The sequence below is a fragment of the Callithrix jacchus genome, chromosome 3 (assembly GCF_049354715.1).
Source record: "Callithrix jacchus isolate 240 chromosome 3, calJac240_pri, whole genome shotgun sequence".
Classification (NCBI taxonomy): Eukaryota; Metazoa; Chordata; class Mammalia; order Primates; family Cebidae; genus Callithrix; species Callithrix jacchus.
In genome coordinates, this window is record NC_133504.1 from 117,944,537 (window position 1) to 117,965,202 (window position 20,666).

Genomic DNA, 20,666 nt, shown 5'->3' on the forward strand with positions numbered 1-20,666 from the left:
TATGAGACATGTGCAACATGCATGTTTGTTTACTATTCATGTTTGCTTACTAAACATGCACGTTGCATATGTCCCATGTTCACTTTGATGTGGAAACTTAACCCACCTGCTTCAGAAATATGAATAGTTCATGCACCCCTTGCTTCAGGAATATTCATAGTTCCTCCTATGACCTGTTGAATATGTATACTTGGCTGACTCCTTCAGCATAAATTCTTGTTCCACCCTCTCTTCCCTCAAAGTGCCTGCTTTTGGTCTCTGCCAGAGGCCACACTTCCCAGCCTGTCAAGATGTCCAGCCTGCAGCTGAAACCCTTTATAAGAAATAAAATTCTCGGGCTGTGACACTGCTGCCGGGGTCAGAATGTCATACCCAGGCTATCCCCCAACAGGCTACCCACCTTTCCCTGGATATCCTCCTGCAGGTCAGGAGTCATCTTTTCCCTGTTCTGGTCAGTATCCTTATCCTAGTGGCTTTCCTCCAATGGGGGGAGGTGCCTACCCACAAGGGCCAAGTGGTGGCTATCCAGGAGCTGGAGGCTACCCTGCGCTTGGAGGTTATCCAGGCCCTGGAGGCTATCCTGGTGCCCCACAGCCAGGGGGAGCTCCATCCTATCCCGGAGTTCCTCCAGGCTATGGATTTGGAGTCCCACCAGGTGGAGCAGGCTTTTCTGGCTATCCACAGCCACCCTCACAATCTTATGGAGGCGGTCCGGCACAGGTCCCACTACCTGGTGGCTTTCCTGAAGGACAGATGCCTTCCCAGTATCCTGGAGGACAGCCTACTTACCCTAGTCAGCCTGCCGCAGTGACACAGGGCGCTCAAGGAACTATCCGACCAGTTGCCAACTTCGATGCTATGAGAGATGCAGAAATTCTCCGTAAGGCAATGAAGGGTTTTGGGACAGACGAACAGGCGATTGTGGATGTGGTGGCCAACCGTTCAAATGATCAGAGGCAAAAAATTAAAGCAGCATTTAAGACCTCGTATGGCAAGGATTTAATCAAAGATCTCAAATCAGAGTTAAGTGGAAATATGGAAGAACTGATCCTGGCCCTATTCATGCCTCCTACGTATTACGATGCCTGGAGCTTACGGAAAGCAATACAGGGAGCAGGAACTCAGGAACGTGTATTGATTGAAATTTTGTGCACGAGAACAAATCAGGAAATCCGAGAAATTGTCAGATGTTATCAGTCAGAATTTGGACGAGACCTTGAAAAGGACATTAGGTCAGATACATCAGGACATTTTGAATGCTTACTTGTGTCCATGTGCCAGGGAAATCGTGATGAAGACCAGAGTGTAAACCACCAAATGGCTCAGGAAGATGCTCAGCGTCTCTATCAAGCTGGCGAGGGGAGACTAGGGACTGATGAATCTTGCTTTAACATGATCCTTGCCACGAGAAGCTTTCCTCAGCTAAGAGCTACCATGGAGGCTTATTCCAGGATGACTAATCGAGATTTGTTAAGCAGTGTGAGCCGTGAGTTTTCCGGATATGTGGAAAGTGGTTTGAAGACCATCTTGCAGTGTGCCCTGAACCGCCCTGCCTTCTTTGCTGAGAGACTCTACTATGCTATGAAAGGTGCTGGTACAGATGACTCCACCCTGGTCAGGATTGTGGTCACTCGAAGTGAGATTGATCTTGTACAAATAAAACAAATGTTCGCTCAGATGTATCAGAAGACCCTGGGCACAATGATTGTAGGTGACACAAGTGGAGATTACCGAAGACTTCTTCTGGCTATTGTGGGCCAGTAGGAGGGATTTTTTTTTTTTTTTAAATGAATGAAGCTATTCATAGCTTATCCTTCAGAGCAATGACCTGCATGCAGCAATATCAACCATCAGCTAACCAAAAGAGCTTTCTATCAAGGACCATATCAGGGTAATGTGCTTGGTTTGCACATGTTGTTATTGCCTTAATTCTAATGTTATTTTGTTCTCTATATATAATCAGTGTAAAGCCATATCACAATGATACAGTAATATTGCAATGTTTGTAAAGCTTCATTCTTACTAGTTTCATTCTAATCAAGATGTCAAATTGAATAAAAAATCACAGCAATCTCTAAAAAAAAAAAAAAAAAGAAATAAAATTCTCCTTTCCAAATTTATGAACCTCAGGATTGCTTGTCAACATGTTGATACTGCAGTAGTCTCCTTACTGCTCTCTCTACTGTCACTTTGCTAACTCCAAATTCACTGTCTCATTGCAGCCAGAATGATCTTTGAAAAAAAATAGATTATTTCAATTCATCTGCCACTCCACTCCTGGCCTTAAACCCTTCTAATGGCCTACTATCACACTCAATATAAATTATCTGAATTCCTTATCTTAGTAAATAAAGCATCACATAATCTGGCCCTTCCCCATTTCTCTTACATCATCTTACCTACAAAGCTCCAGCCACACTGCTTTTTTTTTTTTCTTTCTTGAATATGCTAAGCTAATGTCTATGGACCTTTGCAGTAACTGCGAATGTTTCCTCTTAGAGCTCTTGGAATGACTGGGTCCTTTTTGTTAGTCACCTAGTCTGTCATTCTTTATCGTCACAAAATTTTACATTTCTTCAAGCCACCTTCCCAATATGGACATTTTTCCTTGTTTATGTATTTATTTCTTATTGTCTGTTTTCACTCTCCAGCCAGACCATAAGCTTCATGAAAGCAAGGGCTTATTATTTTGCTCTATGCATTAAACTAAACTTCTGGAACAGTGCCTAGCATATAGTAGCCACTCAATAAATCTTTGTTAAAGTAACCGATATTTTTCTTCAAAGAGCTGACATATCCGGTTGTGTATCAAAAGTGTAATGAATGAAAAATTAAATACATATGGCAACAAACAGAAGAGATGTATATGTAAGTACTACATAAAACATTGATTTTGTTAAAAATGAAAAGGAGAACGTAGATCATTTTTGTTTACTAAACATGCATGTTGCATATGTCCCGTGTTCACTTTGATGTGGAAACTTAACCCACCTGCTTTTAGAACTAGGTTCTAAAAGCTAGTTTTGACTAAGAGAGGGCGGAAGTTACAGATGGAGGTGGGGGGAACAGAGAGGAAGGAGGGAGAGCAGAACTAGCAGATAGAGGATTTGTGCACGAACTTTAGTGCTTGCACAAGTTTTGCAAGGGAGACCTAGCTTGCCCCAAGCTGAAATTCTCCATAATTGGAGTTTGCAGGGAATGACAATGGGCTGACATATTTTGAGGTGCAACTTTCCACTCCCAAAGAGGCCTGCTATCCCCTCCCACTCCCCACTCTGGCCTTTCCTTGTTTTTTTTCTTTTTTTTGGAAAAAAAAAAAAAAAAAAAACTAAGCGGGTTTTTTTTTAGAAAAAAGAGGAAGTTCATAAAGAGTGTTTGTGGTAGTAGGGGGTGGGGTGGAGTGAGGAGTGAGGACGCCGGCACCTCCCACGGAATCCTTAGTCTTGGGTTTGTAAACCTCGCATACGGGCTGTTTTAGCACAGCTGCTAAAATAGGCCAGGCCTGCAGGGTATATGGGTATGTTTAGTTTCTAGAGAACTTTTGTTTTTCTAAACTCCTTCTTCCCTTTCCCAAATCTGGCAAGCGTTAGTCACCTTCAGCTCGGCAGGAACCCACAAGTGTGCGTGTGTGGCTCGGGGCTGGGACCCCGCCCTCGCTCACTGACACACGCAGCCTAGACCTGCCCCGAGCGCGCTCCTGGCCTCTCTCCAGCCTGGAGTCCCAGGGCCCGCTAGCCTCCTCCCCTAAAGGGGACGGCCGGTCCGCGCCGAGCCAGAGTCCAGCACCCGGAGGAAAGTTTCGGAGTGCGGAGGCAGTTGGGCTGCCGGAAGAGAAAGGTCTTCACTCCTAGTTTGTTCTGCCGTCGCCGCGTCCCTGGGACCCTTGTTCCGAAGCCCACGGCAGCCGGTGGGCTCAGCCCTCCGGGCGGAGTGAGTGGACTCCAGGTCCGGGTCCGAGGCTCGGCCCGAGGCCGGAGAGGAACTCCTCTCGCGAGCCGTCGCAGTGGGCCCGCATTGTCTGCAGGAACTCTCCGGAATCGGGAGGGGGAGGACTGGATCGCGCTTCCACTGGGATTCGTCAAGAGTTCCGGCGGCAGCTGCGCCGGTGGCGGAGACTCCCTTTGTCCTCTCAGGACCTCCCTCTCTCCCTACCTCTGTCAGCTGGTGGGTCCCGCTGCCGCAGGCGCCAGCGCCTCAGCTGTTCTCCGCACCCCACCCCAGAGTGCGCACCGGGTGACTCCCGCCACCTTCGCGACCCTCCGGAGCGGAGGGGACTGCGAGCGGAAGGGAGTCGCAGGCCCCCGGCCGCAGGATGGTGGCGGGGCGGTCCCCGGCCCGCAGCCCCGGTAGCTGGCTGTTCCCCGGACTGTGGCTGTTGACGCTCAGCGGTCCCGGGGTGCTGCTGCGCCCCCAGGAGCAGCCCTCCTGCAGAAGAGCCTTTGATCTCTACTTCGTCCTGGACAAGTGAGTGTGCGAGGGGTCCAGGGTCTCCTGGCGAGGGCGGCAGTGGATTAGCTGGGGCTGAGGCTGAGTTGCGTGTGCGCGCCCCTGGGAGTGGTGCTGGAAACCCGCCGAGGGGTGCCCTGTTGCTGTCTTCTTCCAGAGGACAAGCAAGTTCGGATCTGTGTGGGCTGAGATCAGCGGGATGTGGGGTTGTGATTGGAGCGCCGCCAGTCTTGGGGCCTCTTGGGGGGACTGTGGCCTCCTGGGAGGTAGCATTCTTGGTCCCAGGAACCGATACCCGACTCAGTCTGCTCCTGAATCTTTACCCACCTTCTCCACCCTGGCTTGAACACAGGCTAAAGTCTGCGTGGTTTTATCCTAATCATAGGGCTTTCACTGGAGCCAGGAAAAACCTAGGGTTAACATAGCCAATGTGGTTTGCATTTCCTGCCAAATAAGGCTTTTGTGTTTATTCTGAAAATCTGGGTTCCACTCTAAACAATTAGCAGGCAGGTAGTTCCCCCTAGAAAATGGGCTGACTTCTCTAACTTTGGGTAGCACCAAAGTTTCAGCTACAGATACCCGTACTTAGCTTGAAAAAGAGGGCAGATGCCCCCCTCTTCCTGACATTGAAGAAGGAACCAGTTTAGAATGTTTACTTTTCAGTTCCATGTTTTGTTTCTCTGATGTGTTCAATTTCATCTTTCAGGTCTGGGAGTGTGGCAAATAACTGGATTGAAATTTATAATTTTGTCCAGCAACTTGCGGAGAGATTTGTGAGGTATCTTTCTTACTTTACTTTTCTAGGCAGTGGAGAAGTAGAGCAAAGTGTAGAATTTCCGTTTTCTGAAACCTTTTATAGGAAAAAACTTTCCTGAAATATTGCTTTTAAGTGCCTCAAGGTCGTAATTGCACACATGCTGTTATTAGGACAGCCCTTCAGTCCTTGAGGGCTTATTTCATCTGGATCCCAGAAACTTGGCTCAGACTCTGGGGAAGCATCTTCAAATACTATTCCAAATGTCTTTTTCTTTCCGAATTTTCATCTGTTTTGAATTTCAGTTATGCTTTCTCATAATTTATCACATTAAAATACAAATTTTATTTGAATGGTATCCATAATATAGTTTTCCTTTCCACACATTTCTTAGCATTATAGAGGGCCTCATTAAAACAAACAAAAAGTGTTGGAAAACTTCAAATGAACATGTGTTAATAACCCGCTACCAGAAAAGGCACTTGTGTGTGTGTTTAAAGCAATGACTTGTGTTTACACAATGTGTGGGTGTGTGGTTGGTTTAAAATTTAACTGTTCTATATATGCAATAAGCATCACCAGGAAAGACTGGTTTCCTCTCCTATAAAAAGCATTACTGGTATGAAATCCAGCTTACTCTCTTATTTAGAGGTAACTAGGAATTAGTGGCATCTCCTATTTAAAAATAACCCCAGGACACTAGGCTTTTTGAAGCTTTCTTCTTCTTCTTTTTTTTTTTTAAAGAAAAAAATTCAATGAGCAAACACAAGTTTATCAAGATAATGGAAAGGACATGAATAGGAACTGCATCATTAAATATTGCTTCTTTCAGTCTTGTTAGCCCAAATGTTTTCTGTAAAACAGGCTTGGATGATCAAAACATTTTGAAAGTCATGTTGCAAGTAACTTCAAACAATCTGTAGAGGCCTAGGCAATCCTTGCTTTCAGTTATTGGCAGCAGTAAAGTTATCCCTATAAAAATGTATGCCTGTCCATGTTCAATCATCAGTCCCTTGCTTAAGAAGCCAAGTTTAACACTCATTTCTGGACAGGGTCTGAGGTAAAACTGTCTAGGAAAGAAAAACAAACAAGATCTTATATCCTTAAATGTCAAAGGCAGAACAAACAGTTGTTTATAAATTTTCTAATTTAATCCTTCAATGTGCAAAGGGTGTCATGTAGACTTTGATCAAAAGCAATGAATAACATCACTACAACAGTTTAAAGAAGGAGGCTTTTATTTTACTCATTGATTTTTCACATTGAAATTCTGTAATACAGAGTTGTCTGGCTCAAGCCTAGTCGCTCAGTTATTCAATACATTGTAGGAAGTGAATAAGGGGTGACTAATGAAGAGACAGACTTTAAAAATAAGTAGAAGCCTTTGAGAGGATTCTGATTTTAAGTTTTTAGATTCTAGTTTCATATCTGCAGTTTTGGATCTTAGTAATAGTTTCAGAGGGTGTCTGAGAAACAAGAACCGTTCTGTGAGAGAAATGCTGAAAACTCAAAAGATACAGCTGACTGGGGCACTTGTTGCCAATGGGAAAGGGGATGCTTGAGACTTAGAAAATAAAAAAATGCCTAAGCAGAAAGTGATTTATCAGTTTCTTTCACATTCCCCTTGACTCTTTATAAGTAGCCTTACTTCAGGATGACTTTTATATAGACTCATATAGTAATTGTCATTAAGTCAAACTGGCTACTCTCTAGCCTTAAGTATTGGTAACCGTAATCACTCTGAAGGGCCTGGCCTCCTTTAAAGGAAATGATGTAGAACACCAAGGGAAGAGGAATTTTCTACTAAAGAATTTTATGTCAGCTTAGAATTTATCTTTCCAGTTAGTCTCTTTCTAAATGCAAGTTCTTATGGGTCACGGAGCAGTATTTGAGTGCTTAGAAGCATTGACTAAATCCAAAATGACTTATGCAACAATGTTAAGCAGAGTTCATTTATTTACTTAGGGAACGTCATTTAAAAGAAGCCTGGACCATTCAGTGAGACCAATTTTAAATGAAACTCCCTAGCTATACATCTGTATTATATCAATATTTCTTTTAAAAATGTTTTAACTACCTCTTTTCTTATTTTGCAGCCCTGAAATGAGATTATCTTTCATTGTGTTTTCTTCTCAAGCAAGTATTATTTTGCCATTAACCGGAGACAGGTTAGTGCATTATCATTTCACTGCAGGCTTTTAGTAGAGATGAATTTTAAAGGCATGATTGATATTTCCAAGTGGTGATTCAGGTCTCTCAGTGGAATTGAGCAGATGCACAGACAATTCAGTTCTCTAATAGAAGGGAAAGGAGGTATGAGTGTTATAAAAGAGCAGACAATCTGAAAATCACTATCATTTATACTGGCTGTGGAATGTGCAGTGAAATCTGGATCCCTGTCTTAGTTGTGTATTCACTACTTCCTTCCTTCCCTCGCCTCTCTGTTACTGGAAGTAGTTCCACATTTTTCTTGTTTACACATAATATATGAATCAACCAGGAATTTGAAGAACATTGAGGGGGAGAATTACATGGATCCTTTTAGATAATTTCTTAGATTCAGCAGACGTCCTGGATTTCTAGTCTTTCTCCGAGGTCCACTGATGCTGAATATTCACCTTTATAAAGGAATTTAGGATATATCAATATATTTTAATATATATATATACCTGTCTATCTAATCTCCTTAGTGCTTTTAAAAGGTGTCTTTTTTCCAAACCAATGTCACTGTATTTTATATGACCATTTCTATGTCATTTAAACAGTGTCAATGACAATAGTCATTGATATGCTTTATTTCCTGTTTTTTTGAGACAGAGTCTCACTCTGTTGCCCAGGCTGGAGTGCAGTGGCACCGTCTTGACTTGCTGCAGCCCCCACCTCCCAGGTTCCAGCAATTCTCGTGCCTCAGCATCCCTAGTAGCTGGGAATACAGGCACATGCCACCATACCCGGCCAATTTTTGTATTTTTTTTAATAGTGGGAGGGTTTCACCATATTGTCCAGACTGATCTTGAACTCCTGACCAATGTGCTGGGATTACAGGTGTGAGCCATTACGTTCCACCTCATTAACGTATTTTGAAGAATGGGATCCATAGTGGGAAGGGAGCTTTTATTCTTCATTTTTGTGTCTGCTTTAGTTAACACAAAATATGTAAACTAGTTCTTCTCAATAAATTCTTGTTGAATGAATGAGTGGTTTCCTGTGATTTTGAAATAAAATTTCTCCAAGCTGTAGTTTTAGAAAGGGAAACTGGTGTGTTTAGTTTTGCATGATATGTGAATTTCTGAAAAGTTAACTGTAAAAACAATTTTTTGCAAATTAAGTTTTCCCTTGAAAAGGTCAAAAAATCATAATATTTAAAGGAACTCGGGGGGGGGAAACTTGTTTATAATTCACTTAACTGATTTAGGAAATTATCCACATAAGATTTTAATCTTTGTGCTTTTAGTTTTGCTTTTCCTAAAGAGGAAATCTCTGTAGATGCTGAGGGCAGCCTAGGAGCTTGTCTTCTCATTGATACATCTCCTCCTTCCTTCCTTTCTTTTTTTAAAAATTTTATTTTATTTTAATTTTAAGTTCTGGGATACATATGCAGGACATGCAGGTTTGTTACATAGGTCAACATGTGCCTTGGTGGTTTGCTGGACCTATCAACCCATCATCTAGGTATTCAGCCCACATGCATTAGCTATTTATCCCGAAGCTCTCTTTCCGGCTCCTCCGATAGGCCCCAGTATATGTTGTTCCCCTCTCTGTGTTCATGTGTTCTCATTGTTTAGCTTCCACTTATGAGAACATGAGGTGTTTGGTTTTCTGTTCCTGTGTTAGTGTGCTGAGGATAATGGCCCTCCTTACTTTCTTGTGTGGATGTGGATCTCATCAGGAGCCAGAGCCATGGTAGTCCACAACCCATGTACGGCAGCTTTCTATGCCCAGTGATTTGACAGTTCTTGCCTTTATGAAAATGAATTTTCTCCATTGCCCAGCTTAATTTCCAAAGAAACAGCTTTGAATTTAGCTTCTCCAAAAAACAAAAGAAAAAAAAAAAGAACGATTTTAACATTTATGGCATTCATATATATAGAAACACACTTAACATCATGCCAGGCATGTAGAAACTCTCAGTCGTTGATAGCTACAAACATTGTGCCAGGTTCTTTGCTAGACACTTTGCATGTGGTTCCTCAGCATTTTGAAGTGTAGGTCACTGGTTGACCGGATTGGTATTGCTTAGACATCATGGAAGGGGTTTAAAATCTTTAACCTACATTAGAGATTCTTCTTTCATCGTTGGTTGAATCTAAGAGGGGAGACACTGAAATGGGTTACAGAAGAGGCCTTTCTTTCAAGAGGTAGCATAGTGATGCAGCGAAGAGTCACTAGACCGAATCTACTGGTGTTTAAATCCTGGCTGTCCAATTACTAGCCAAATGATCAAGGACAAGTTGCTTAACCTCTTGATGTTGCTTCGTTTCTCATCTATATAATGATGGCAATAATGATGATCATAGTAATACCCACTCCATAAAATAGTTACATGAATGAAAGTTGATGAATGTGAAGTATTTAGAACAGTCTGGTATATAAATTTTCAAGAGATAAAAGCTTTATCATTATTATTATCATCTGGAGCCAGGCAATATACAGCATTTTAATGATCAGAGAATAATCATACTTATGTAAAGAGAATGTTGTCCTGCTTAAAAGGATTTATAATATTCCAAGAGGAATTTTAATAATGCTACTTGCAACTTGTTTTATACATAGCTGGCTTCACTGTCTCTTTTTAAATGTAAAAACTTGGCGTTTTAGTAAATTTCACTGTTTGTGGCATTTTTAGTTAGTTTCGGGTGGCAGAAAAGAACACTGAGAATGCCTAGGTTAGAGATCCAGTTTTGCCAATTACTGATTTGGAAACTTGGGGCAAATTGTTTACCAGTGTGTCAGTTTTTATGTTCAAACAAGTGCAGGACAAAAAATCTGCCTTGTTTTCTTAGTGTTACTGTGAAAATCAAAATAAGATAATGCGTAGAAAGGTAATTTGTATAGCATAGAACAATCTCCAATAAAGGACAGTATTTTCTTCTTCTAGATTGCTCTTTTACTAATTTTATTTTGAGTTTCTATGGTCCTCTATGTTTGGATATAGAGTCACTTTTCTTCCATTGTACACTTTTAAGTGTAAAGAAACAATTTGCATATAATATGCAGATCAGTAAACAAGTGATTCCACAACTATTGTGAATCTTTGTTTCAAAGGCTAGAAATTGGAATTCTGCATATAAACTATTAATATCTTGATGTCATATATCACACTCAAAAATAGATCAGAGTGTGTGAGGAAAGCAAAAGTTAAGCAAAGAAAATGAAAGGTTAGGCACTGGAGGTTTCACAATTTTGTTTCTAGCACTCATAATTCTTTAGAATATAGGTAAAAATGAGAATTAGCTTGTTCATGTTTCTCAGAGTGTTGCTAAAGATTTTCAGCAGAAATGAGGCAAGATTGGAAGGTGGTAAATGCTTACCGTGGGACTGTGTCTTCTGTTATGTTTTTAGCATGGTATCTGGTACTATGTAAATGTGTGAATAAAGTAATAAACATGCCAAGAAATGATGTTATGCATTTTATATACTTGTTACTTGAAAACCTTATTTTTTTAAATACTTTAATTTGAGCCAGGTGCAGTGGCTCACGCCTGTAATCCCAGCGCTTTGGGAGGCTGAGGCAGGCGGATCACCCGAGGTCGGGAGTTTGAGACCAGCCTGACCAACATGGAGAAACCCTGTCTCTACTACAAGTACAAAAAAAATTAGCTGGGCGTGGTGGCACATGCCTGTAATCCCAGCTATGTGGAAGGCTGAGGCAGGAGAATTGCTTGAACCTGGGAGGCAGAGGTTTCCATGAGCCGAGATTGAGCCATTGCACTTCAGCCTGGGCAACAAGAACAAAACTCCATCTCAAACAACAACAACAAAATCTTTAATTTGAAACACTCCCTTCTTTTCTCTTGTGCTCATGATTTTTATCATTTATATGTCTGTTAGTCCATTCATCCACTTACCCAACCACCTACCTAAAGATTGCTTATCTTATAATCAGTGCATTAAGTACTGTGAAATCTGGGTGACACAAAGATAAGTAATCCAGTGTGTGTGTGAGTAGAGGTATATACATACACATAAATAGCTCAGGGATGTATTATAGGGTTAGGTAAGAGGAAAATGCCAGGTGTTGATTCAGTATGAAAATACTCAGTCTTTCAATAGTAGAGAATTTGGAATCAAGACTCATTAAAAAATATTTTTGGTTATTATTTTGCATAATTGGGGATAGTGAATTAAGCTCAATTCTGTTAAATATTATGCTAATAATGTTACAGAGATTTAGTTGAAAACATTTATTGAACAATTATGCACCAGGCAGAATACAAAATATTTTCCATGTATTGCTTCATTTAATCCTCATATGAACTTCATGTAATAGATATTGTTATTACCTCAACTTTGCAAATGAAGAAATCAAAACTGGCAATGATAAAGCGGCTCTTCCAAGCACACACAGTTAACAAGTCACAAGCAGTATATGGCCTGGAATAATCTTTTAAATTAAAACAGATCATGTCTCATGCTTAAAACAGTCTAATCACTTAGAATGGAAAGCTATTGCTTCCCAAAGTACCTGCAAACCCTATCCAATTGCCCCACCCAGTCCTCTCCTACAACGTCGTGTGACACTATCTAGCTCAAGTGGCATTCTTTCCATTCCCTGAACAGACAGAGCTTGTTTCCACATTAGGACCTTTGCTCTTTCTCTGCAGCAGATCTGCCGGTAGCTGGCTTGTTCTCATCATTTAGGTTTCATCTCACATGTTACCTTTTCTGAGACATCTTGCCTGGCCACCAGGTCTAAAGGAACCACATCTCTCCTCCCCAGTAATCTCTTACAATACTGTATTTGGTTATCACATTTTGAAACTGTTCTGTTAGTTAATTTATTTTTATCTGGATGACTCTCATGCAAACATGAAAGCAAGGGGTCCTCATTTGTCTGGTTCCCCCATGTATGCCAACACCTAGAACTCTAATGTAAACACGAAAGCAGAGGTTCTCATTTGTCTTGCTCCCCTATGTATGCCAACACCTAGAACAGAGCCTGACACCTAGTAGATGCTCAATAAATATTTGTTGAATGAATGATTAAGCTGATATGGCTCCAGAACCTTAGTTATTAGCTGCCATCATAGATTATCTTTTTGTGATTATACCACACAATAAATTTGCTGATTTTTATATTTGCTATTTTTATTTCTATTCTTACAAATCAGTTATAAATATTTACAACTCCCTTTCATTACACTTTCCCCCAAACTGAAATGTCTTATAATTGTTTGACCTGAGCACAATAATCAGTTACTTGGGTGAAAAAAATCTTCTGTAGGCAAACTTGTAGGAAATTATAGAAAAGTCACTTAATTACTTTTGGACAATATACACATTTCTATATTTGAATTTTTTTCTAATTTCTTAAAAGCTGAATTAAAAATTTACTTGTGGAAAAATTGTTCTTTATATACAATTAGTAACTTATTAATTGGTACATTCATTTTAGAGGAAACTTGATAGTATCTATAAAAGTCTAGACGGTTCCTATCAGCAATTCTACTTTTAGGGAGTATGTCCTACTGAAATATTAGCATTAACATGCAAAGGTAAGTCTATATACGAAATTGGCTACTGCAGCATTGTACATATTAGTGAAAAACTATATTCAATGCTTATCAATTGATCATCCTATAATTAAATTATATACATAGGATGGAATAGTATGCAGTTATTAAGAAATAGGAAAAATCTATACACATTTACATGAAAATATATATGAGATATATTAAGTGTAAAAGCAAGTTGGAGAAACTCTGGTATGATTTTATTTTTATAAAATAAAAAGCAAACAAAATTTATAACTGTTTATATGGTGGTGGAGTGTATGTGATTGAAAATGCATGAAAAGAAGTCTAGAGAACATACAACAAATTGTTAACAATGGCAGTATCTTAGGCATGAGATTGAAGGTGGGAAAATCCTTCACAATTTTAACATGTGTGTGTGGTTGTGTGTGTGTGTGTGTGGTTTGATTTTATTTTAGCAAGAACATATTATTTATAAAAAAAAGAATGCTGAAATTAATGTTACTATCTTGGAATCAAATGGAATTCAGAGGTTGGAAACAAGAAGCATTCAGGAGGAGAGTATATTCAATCATTACTATGGAGAGTCCTGAGGCTTTTTGTTAATGAAAAGACCAGGATTGGACCTTGGGTCGAATAAGCATAAGAACTGCATACTAGCTGTATGGCCTCTGACAAATTACTGAATCTCTTGCTGCCCAATTCCTGGGCCAGTTAATAAATGTGAATTATTCCTACCATACAGCAATCTTGAGACAAGTAAATGTGTATAATGCATGACAAGGACCAATTAAAGTTCTGACACATGAAAAGAACACAATGGGTATTTATAACTTTATCAATTCACTTTTATTTCTTTGCTTCTATCGCCTACCTGCAGCTAACTACCTTTTAATAGTTCTTATTTATAATTTTTTTTCATTTGTCTTTTCTTGTTATTTTGGTGATTGGTTAGGAAGGAAGCTAAGGCTAACATGGGGTTTGGGAGTTATCAATGTACACCATCCTTATTTTCATTATGATGTGCCAGGATTCAAACAGATGTTTAAAGAAAAGATTATGCTCAGTGTGACACAGCTAAACAGCTAGATCTGGAGTTCACACCCTGGCCTGATGCTGAGCATGAGCACTTTACCACCACACTGTACTCACTCTCTCCAGGTTCCCCTTCTCCAGTTTTCACATTGATCAGAATTCCAGTTTTCACATTAGTCAGAATTTGTCATAACTCAAAAACATCTTCATTCCTTAAGTTTATTCTCTTTTTAAAAACCAGTGAGATGGTGAAAAGATGAGACAATAGTTGGGTCAGCTAAAAAATCTTCCATTAGGGAAGTATTTACTCTTGTTTAAAAAAGTCTGTTTTGGCCACACATTATGCTAACCCTGAGGGGTCAGGCAGGGCAGCAGCTCAGAATCTAGTGATGGACATGTTAGCAGTCACTTTCACTGAAGTTCCACATCTGTTTTATGAGGATTTTCTAGAAAATCAGTAACATTGTTACTCCTCTCTGGGAGACAGACCTGGCACATGGAAGTGGTAAAATGCAGGGATCAATTTTTCATGATTTAGTAAGGCAGCAAGTGGGAAAATGGAGTAAAAATGTGCAAAATGCAGCAGGCATGAACTTCAGGTGTGAATTGAGTACCACACTTTTGTAGGTGTAGACCAAATTGGAGAACATTTTTGACAAAATTCGGATTATACAGCATACTTTGTGGGCAGATATTTCTAGATGGATTTCATGACTGCTGCCTTGAATTCACTGGTCTGGACTCTGGACCACAGAAACCTTGGCATGTGTTGGCATTAGCATGACATGTTAAATAAACAATAAGCATAGTTTACATAAACTATAGTAAGATATAGGTAAAATCTGTTAGTTCCTAAGATTATAGATTGTATTAACAATGTTTATCTTTAGAAAACAATCTTTCACTCATTTGAAACCTTTAAACAATTTTTAATTGAGGAACTTGGCAAGAACAAATTACATGTTAGAAGTTCATCCTTTTAATACATACACACCCACTCTTTTTACTTTTTAAAAATCTGTGTCTAGGCCTGTGATTTACTTACTTCAATCAATAGAATGCAGCAGACATAAACAGGAAACTACCAGTTTCAGTTCTAGGCTTAAGATTTATTAAGGCATGGTAGTTTCCTCTATCATTTTATTGGAAACCATCTTCCATATGAAAACTTTGACTATTCTGAGACCACCATGCTAGGAAGAAGCCCAACCTAGCCATGTGGAGAAGCCACATGGAGGAGAATCAGTACTCTGGTTAACAGTCCTAGCCGAGCTTCTAGGCAATAGCCAGTATCATCACTAGCACCAACATGCTAACCATGTGAAGGCATTCTGCTTCTAGCCATTCCAGTGGCTCAACTGGTAGCATGTGAAGCATAAGAACTGCTCATTCAATGCACGGTGTCATGAGAAATAATCAGTTTTGCTTATACCACTAATTTTGTGATACAGTAGTGTCCCCTTATCTGAAGGTGATCTGTTCCAAGAAGCCCACTGATGCCTGAAACAACAGGTGCTACCAAACCCTATGTATGCTATGTTTTTTTCTATACATGCATACCTACAATAAAACTTAATTTAGAAATTAGGCACTGTAAGAGATTAACAACCATAACTAATAATAGGACATTTATAACAATATACTATAATGAGTCCTTTCAGTAGCCCCATGGGGAAGATATTTATATTCTTATTTTGTGAATGAAGAAACAAGGTTGAGCTTGGAACTAATCTCTATTCTCTCTGTCTATAAGCCCATGCACATCTTCATCCATACCATCCCAGAAACTGTATTCATAGTTTAAGAGATTATCCTATTTACCCGAAACTCATACAGAAGCAATGACTGGCAAAATAGGTAATGCAAAATGCATTCCAACAACACAAGAAAGTTGTGCAATTAGGTTAAATCAGAGGTTCTTAATCCTGGCAGCACATTAGAATACTCTGGGGAGTTCTCAAAAGACAGTGATAACCCTGACCTGTCACAAACCTGTGAATTAGAATCTCTTAAAATAGAGTCCAGAAGAGCTTGTGAAAAGCCCTTCAAATGATTTCAGTGTACAGCCAGGGTGAAGAACAACAGTGCATCTATAGAGCTTTATGTGAGTGATCCCGCTGACTGAGTAGGAAGAATTCTTACACCACTGTGTAGAATCATGGTGTTCACGTATAACAGATGCTCAACCAGTTGGATATAGACTGAAATCCAGAAGAGCTTTGAAATCTAGAAAGTTAAGATGATGTGCATTGGAAAGTTCAAGTACTGTACAGACACATCATATAAAGAAAAAGTAGAAGATGCTGGAAGTAAAATTAAGCCTTCATTGTTAGCTGTGCAATTCAGGATTCTCTGCAAACTATTTTATGACGCCATGATTTCAGCCTATCTTTGTTTTAGTTATAATGCCATGCATACCTTCAAAATATCCAGAGTGTTTTGGAGAAAAGCCACTTATATGTCACAACACATGGCAGCTGTGGTGGCTATTTTTCCTTCCCTTCCTCACACCCCTACTACTCCCCTCTCCTTCCCTTCCCTGCTCTTCTCAGCAGAGAAATTAGAGAGATACAGAGCTGAAAGCACTAATTTCATACATTAAAAAAATTAGCCAAGGCCAGGCATAGTGGCTCAAGTCTGTAATTCCAGCACTTTGGAAATCCAAGATGAGAGGATTGCCTGAGGCCGGGTGTTCAAGACCAGCCTGGGCAACACAGTTAGACCACCTCTCTATAGAAAAATTTAAAAGTAGCCTGGTATAATGTCACATGTCTGTAGTCTCAGCTACTTAAGAGGCTGAGGTTGGAGAATTGCTTGAGTCCAGGAGTTTGAAGTTGCAGTGAGCTATGATCGTGGCAGTACACTCCAGCTTGAGTGACCCAGAGTGAGATCCCATCTCCAAAATAAATAAATAAATATGTGTATATACTTATGTATCCATATATATACATATATACATACATATATGTATATACATTTGTGTATAACGTGTGTATATATATACATGTATATACATGTGTATATATGTGTATACATAGAGAGATGAGTCTCTCACACACACATACACCACACACACACACACATATATATACATGTATATATATGTGGGGTGTGTGTGGTGTATATGTGTGTGTGTGTGACTCCTCTCTCTTTCTTCTTTCCCCTCTAGTTGATAAGAGAGTTTGGTCCCCTGATTCTCAATTAAAAAAAAGAAAACACAGGCCTTTAATATACCATTTTGTTTGTTCAAATCCTGTCTCTTTCAAAATAGTATTTGAGGCTGCATGAAAATTAATAGTGTTGCAGAAAATTAATAAAATATAAAAAGAAACGTGCTAAGATTTTGGAACAGAAGATGAAACACTATGATAACCACAGGAATTTAACAGAATTTTGTAAATGAGTAAGAAATTTACTGTGGGTTTCCCTGGTAGTCAGGGGAAGAAATACGTTTGCGTAGTCAAGTGCAGAAAAGAGGAAGTGCATAGCAACTACTTAGGGGTGACAAAGAAACTTCTGCTGTGAGGCATTATAGGGAACGATGCATGTCATGACAGCAGCATCCTTGACAACAGCTTCACAACATATACAAAGTAGTTTCAATATTGCTTTTCTGTGTAGTTGAAGATATAACTTTAAAGGCAAACTCAGTGAAACTGATCTTCTAAGATGTCGAATTCGAGGAATTGAGCTTATCTTTATAACACAACCTTTCTTCTTCTTAAAATTTTAATCATGTTCTCTCTTGCTTTCATTTAGAGGTTTTATTTTTTTTTTTACCATTACAGTGTGGATGGATGATTTCTGTTTTTAACCTACTACATCATTTTGCTTTTTCCCCGTTAAGTGCCTACTAATTGAAAAACTTAATATTTATTTTTGTTGCTTGGGATTCTTTGAAGATCTAGATCTGTCTGCCCTGTCTTGTTTTGGCCTTCATTTCCCCTAAAGTAACACCTTGTTAATTGATAAGAGGCTGACAGACTTCAGGTAGTTACCCTGGAGAGAGTACAAAGCCAGGACCCACATGTATTTTTCTTGGCTATAGAAAAGAAGCACTTTCCTCTTAGGATCATGTTGCTACAAAAGTAATGATGGGATTAAGTGGAGCTTGAAATCTTACGGTGGCAGGTACAGATATGGGTAGAAAAACCACAAAGTGCTGCTCTCTCTCTTCTAATGTAATAAGCTAGCAGAGACCTGCCTGTATAAAAACACCCTGAATCCACGTTTGGCAAGTTCCTTTAGCTTAAAGTGCTGGTGTTGTCTGCACAACATTTCATGAATGAATGAAAATATAAGAGGATAAGTCTCAACAGCAATGGTGAGCTGATCTGAACTGAATGAAGGCTGTATTATGCAAAATCTGTTTGTGTAAACTTGCATTTCACTTGTCTTTTTTATTTCCCTTTTGGCAGCAAACATTAATGCTTGAGGACACACTGCCACTCATTTCTGAAAAGCACCAAATACTAGATTTTTATCTGCATTCAGACAGAATCAGTTTCAAGTTATTTCTGTAGATATCAAACATTAATATTTTAGATACAACAAGCTTATGAATTACATAACTTATGCTACCATCCTTGGAATTACGATTTTGATGGTATATTGAAAAATGTTATTGAAGACTTATTTTGCAAAATGACATAATAAGTGCAGAGCAGAGAAATACATCATAAATAAAAGACATGGTAATAGCCTAATGTAAACTTTCAGTGTAGTTGAAAAGTAAAGATTCAAATTAAATTTAACTAGTTAAATTATTACAAAGTTGCATGTTTTTAAGAGACAACATTTTTTTTATCATGGTAAAACATGAATATGAGTATGATTAGAAAACTTGGGATGCCGTGAAAAAAGAGAGTGTAATGAAGTTAAAGAAAGGTTCAGAGTAGGCAGATTTTAAACCAAGTATGTAAAAAGACAATTAGCAAGGGTTAGTAGAGATGAGTGAACAGGGAAGAGAAAGGTAAGGGTCATGCCTTGAACATTGTCTTCTGTTTTCTGGAAACTTCGTGAGATGGAAAACTTCTTGAAAATAATTTCTATTATGATATAAAAATATACTCAAGAAGTTACTTTTAAAACATATACAAGGCTCCGATGAATGGATTGTTTATTTCAGGTATTTGAAACACAATATTGCAGCATGACAAAACGTTTTGAAATTATTTTTGACATATTTTATAACAGCATTTGATATATACACACATATACATATACATATAAAATGTGTATGACCCCAATAAGTTCCTTTAATATGATACTTTTATAATTAATCTCCTTCATCTATCATCCTTAGTAGGTGTGAGTATTCTTGATGTGTTAAAGTTTTATAATTAAGTTTATCATTTCAAGAATTTTACATTTAAAAAGGCACTTCTTGCTTGTCACTTCTCAGCCTTTCAGCTAAGATCAAGTCCCTTCTCCTCAGTTTAAAAAGGCATTTTTTTTTGCTTCTATTGAAAAAGTCTGAAAACAATATCTTAAGATCTCTTCTGAGCTTTTAAATTTATTATAAAACAAGTTTTGAATTTAATTTAGATAATTTTGCAACATTATTTTACTTATCTTTTAAGATTATTGTGGTTTCATTTATTTTTGAGGTTTCAAATCTATATTTTTAAAACCCTAAAAATTGAGTCTCCCCTTAACTCATATACATAAAATAGCTCTTAATAATATTGTAGTCATACCCCATTTAGACAAACTCGGTTGGAATAGTGAGTTAGTCATAATGAAATAAATTATTCTATAGTTTTTATTTGTTTTCATTCAGAGTGTCTCTTCCAAGACTTTATTACCTTCTACTTCATCTATCCATTAATTCATCCATCTATCTATCTTCCACTTATTTTTTCATTCATTCATGAAATGTGTATTAAGTGCCTACCATGTTTAAGGGAATGTGCGGGTGTCTGGATGGGTGGAAAGATATCACAAAAGTGAATAAATCTTGAAACTTATGACTCTGGGAGACAGTAAAATAAAATGTTAATTTCTGTAAGGGCTAAAAAATGTGCTTTAGCAATTCTCAGATAACAAGGAAAATTTCTTACTTTTAGGGAGATGGAGTGAGTGTTTCAGAAATGCTTTGTCATTGAAGCTGAGCTTCTCAATCCTTGTATTTATGTGGATGAGGGAAGATATGTTTTACTCCTTTTAGGAAAACAAGAATGATTGAAGATATCTGTTCTCAGCTCAGAAGGCCTAGAGTATGCTTAGATTTTTCAAGATACTGCTAGTAAATCTATGTCTATTTTTGCTAGTTAAAATACAGAAGTTATTAAATACTTGCTAAAATGACAAAAAGTATAAGAATTTATCTGCCTTCAAAGCCCATGTTCTTCCCTCTACTTCCTACTGAAGAAATCTTAGTTACAATGCTGACATGTTTTTCAAGAAGTTTTTAGTGTTATCTTTGCTCATTTTTTCTTTTGTTTAATATTATTTTCAGAGACAAAATCAGTAAAGGCTTGGAGGACTTAAAACATGTTAATCCAGTAGGAGAGACATATATCCATGAAGGACTAAAGCTAGTAAGTTCTTTTACATTTCTAAGCATGGGAGAGAATGCTTTCTTATTCAGTAATGAAATATAACCCTCTAGCAAAGCTCACTAACCACTTTACATATTTATCTTAAAAATTTTTAAGTGCTTTTAGTTGTTTTAGAGATGAGACAAGTAGAAAAAATTATTTACTGTGATGACGAGAAAAGTTAGGATGGCATTT

At 38.5% G+C, this 20,666-nt stretch overlaps 1 protein-coding gene and 1 pseudogene across 2 annotated transcripts in view; both read left to right on the forward strand.

Annotated features, from left to right (window-relative positions):
- Positions 1-336: 336 nt before the first annotated feature.
- On the forward strand, positions 337-2,102 carry LOC100387704 (annexin A7 pseudogene; annotated as a pseudogene). The gene has a single exon (XR_013533054.1). The product of XR_013533054.1 is annotated as an annexin A7 pseudogene (transcript).
- A 1,672-nt stretch (positions 2,103-3,774) lies between these two features.
- The window catches only part of ANTXR2 (ANTXR cell adhesion molecule 2), a 157,064-nt gene continuing 140,172 nt past the window's right edge, over positions 3,775-20,666 (forward strand). Inside the window, exons 1-4 of the mRNA XM_008993102.5 lie at positions 3,775-4,464; positions 5,153-5,224; positions 7,297-7,368; positions 20,390-20,471. Of these exons, the coding sequence (XP_008991350.3) occupies positions 4,313-4,464; positions 5,153-5,224; positions 7,297-7,368; positions 20,390-20,471 (378 nt within the window). The 5' untranslated portion in view covers positions 3,775-4,312. The remainder of the gene's footprint in view (positions 4,465-5,152; positions 5,225-7,296; positions 7,369-20,389; positions 20,472-20,666) is intronic.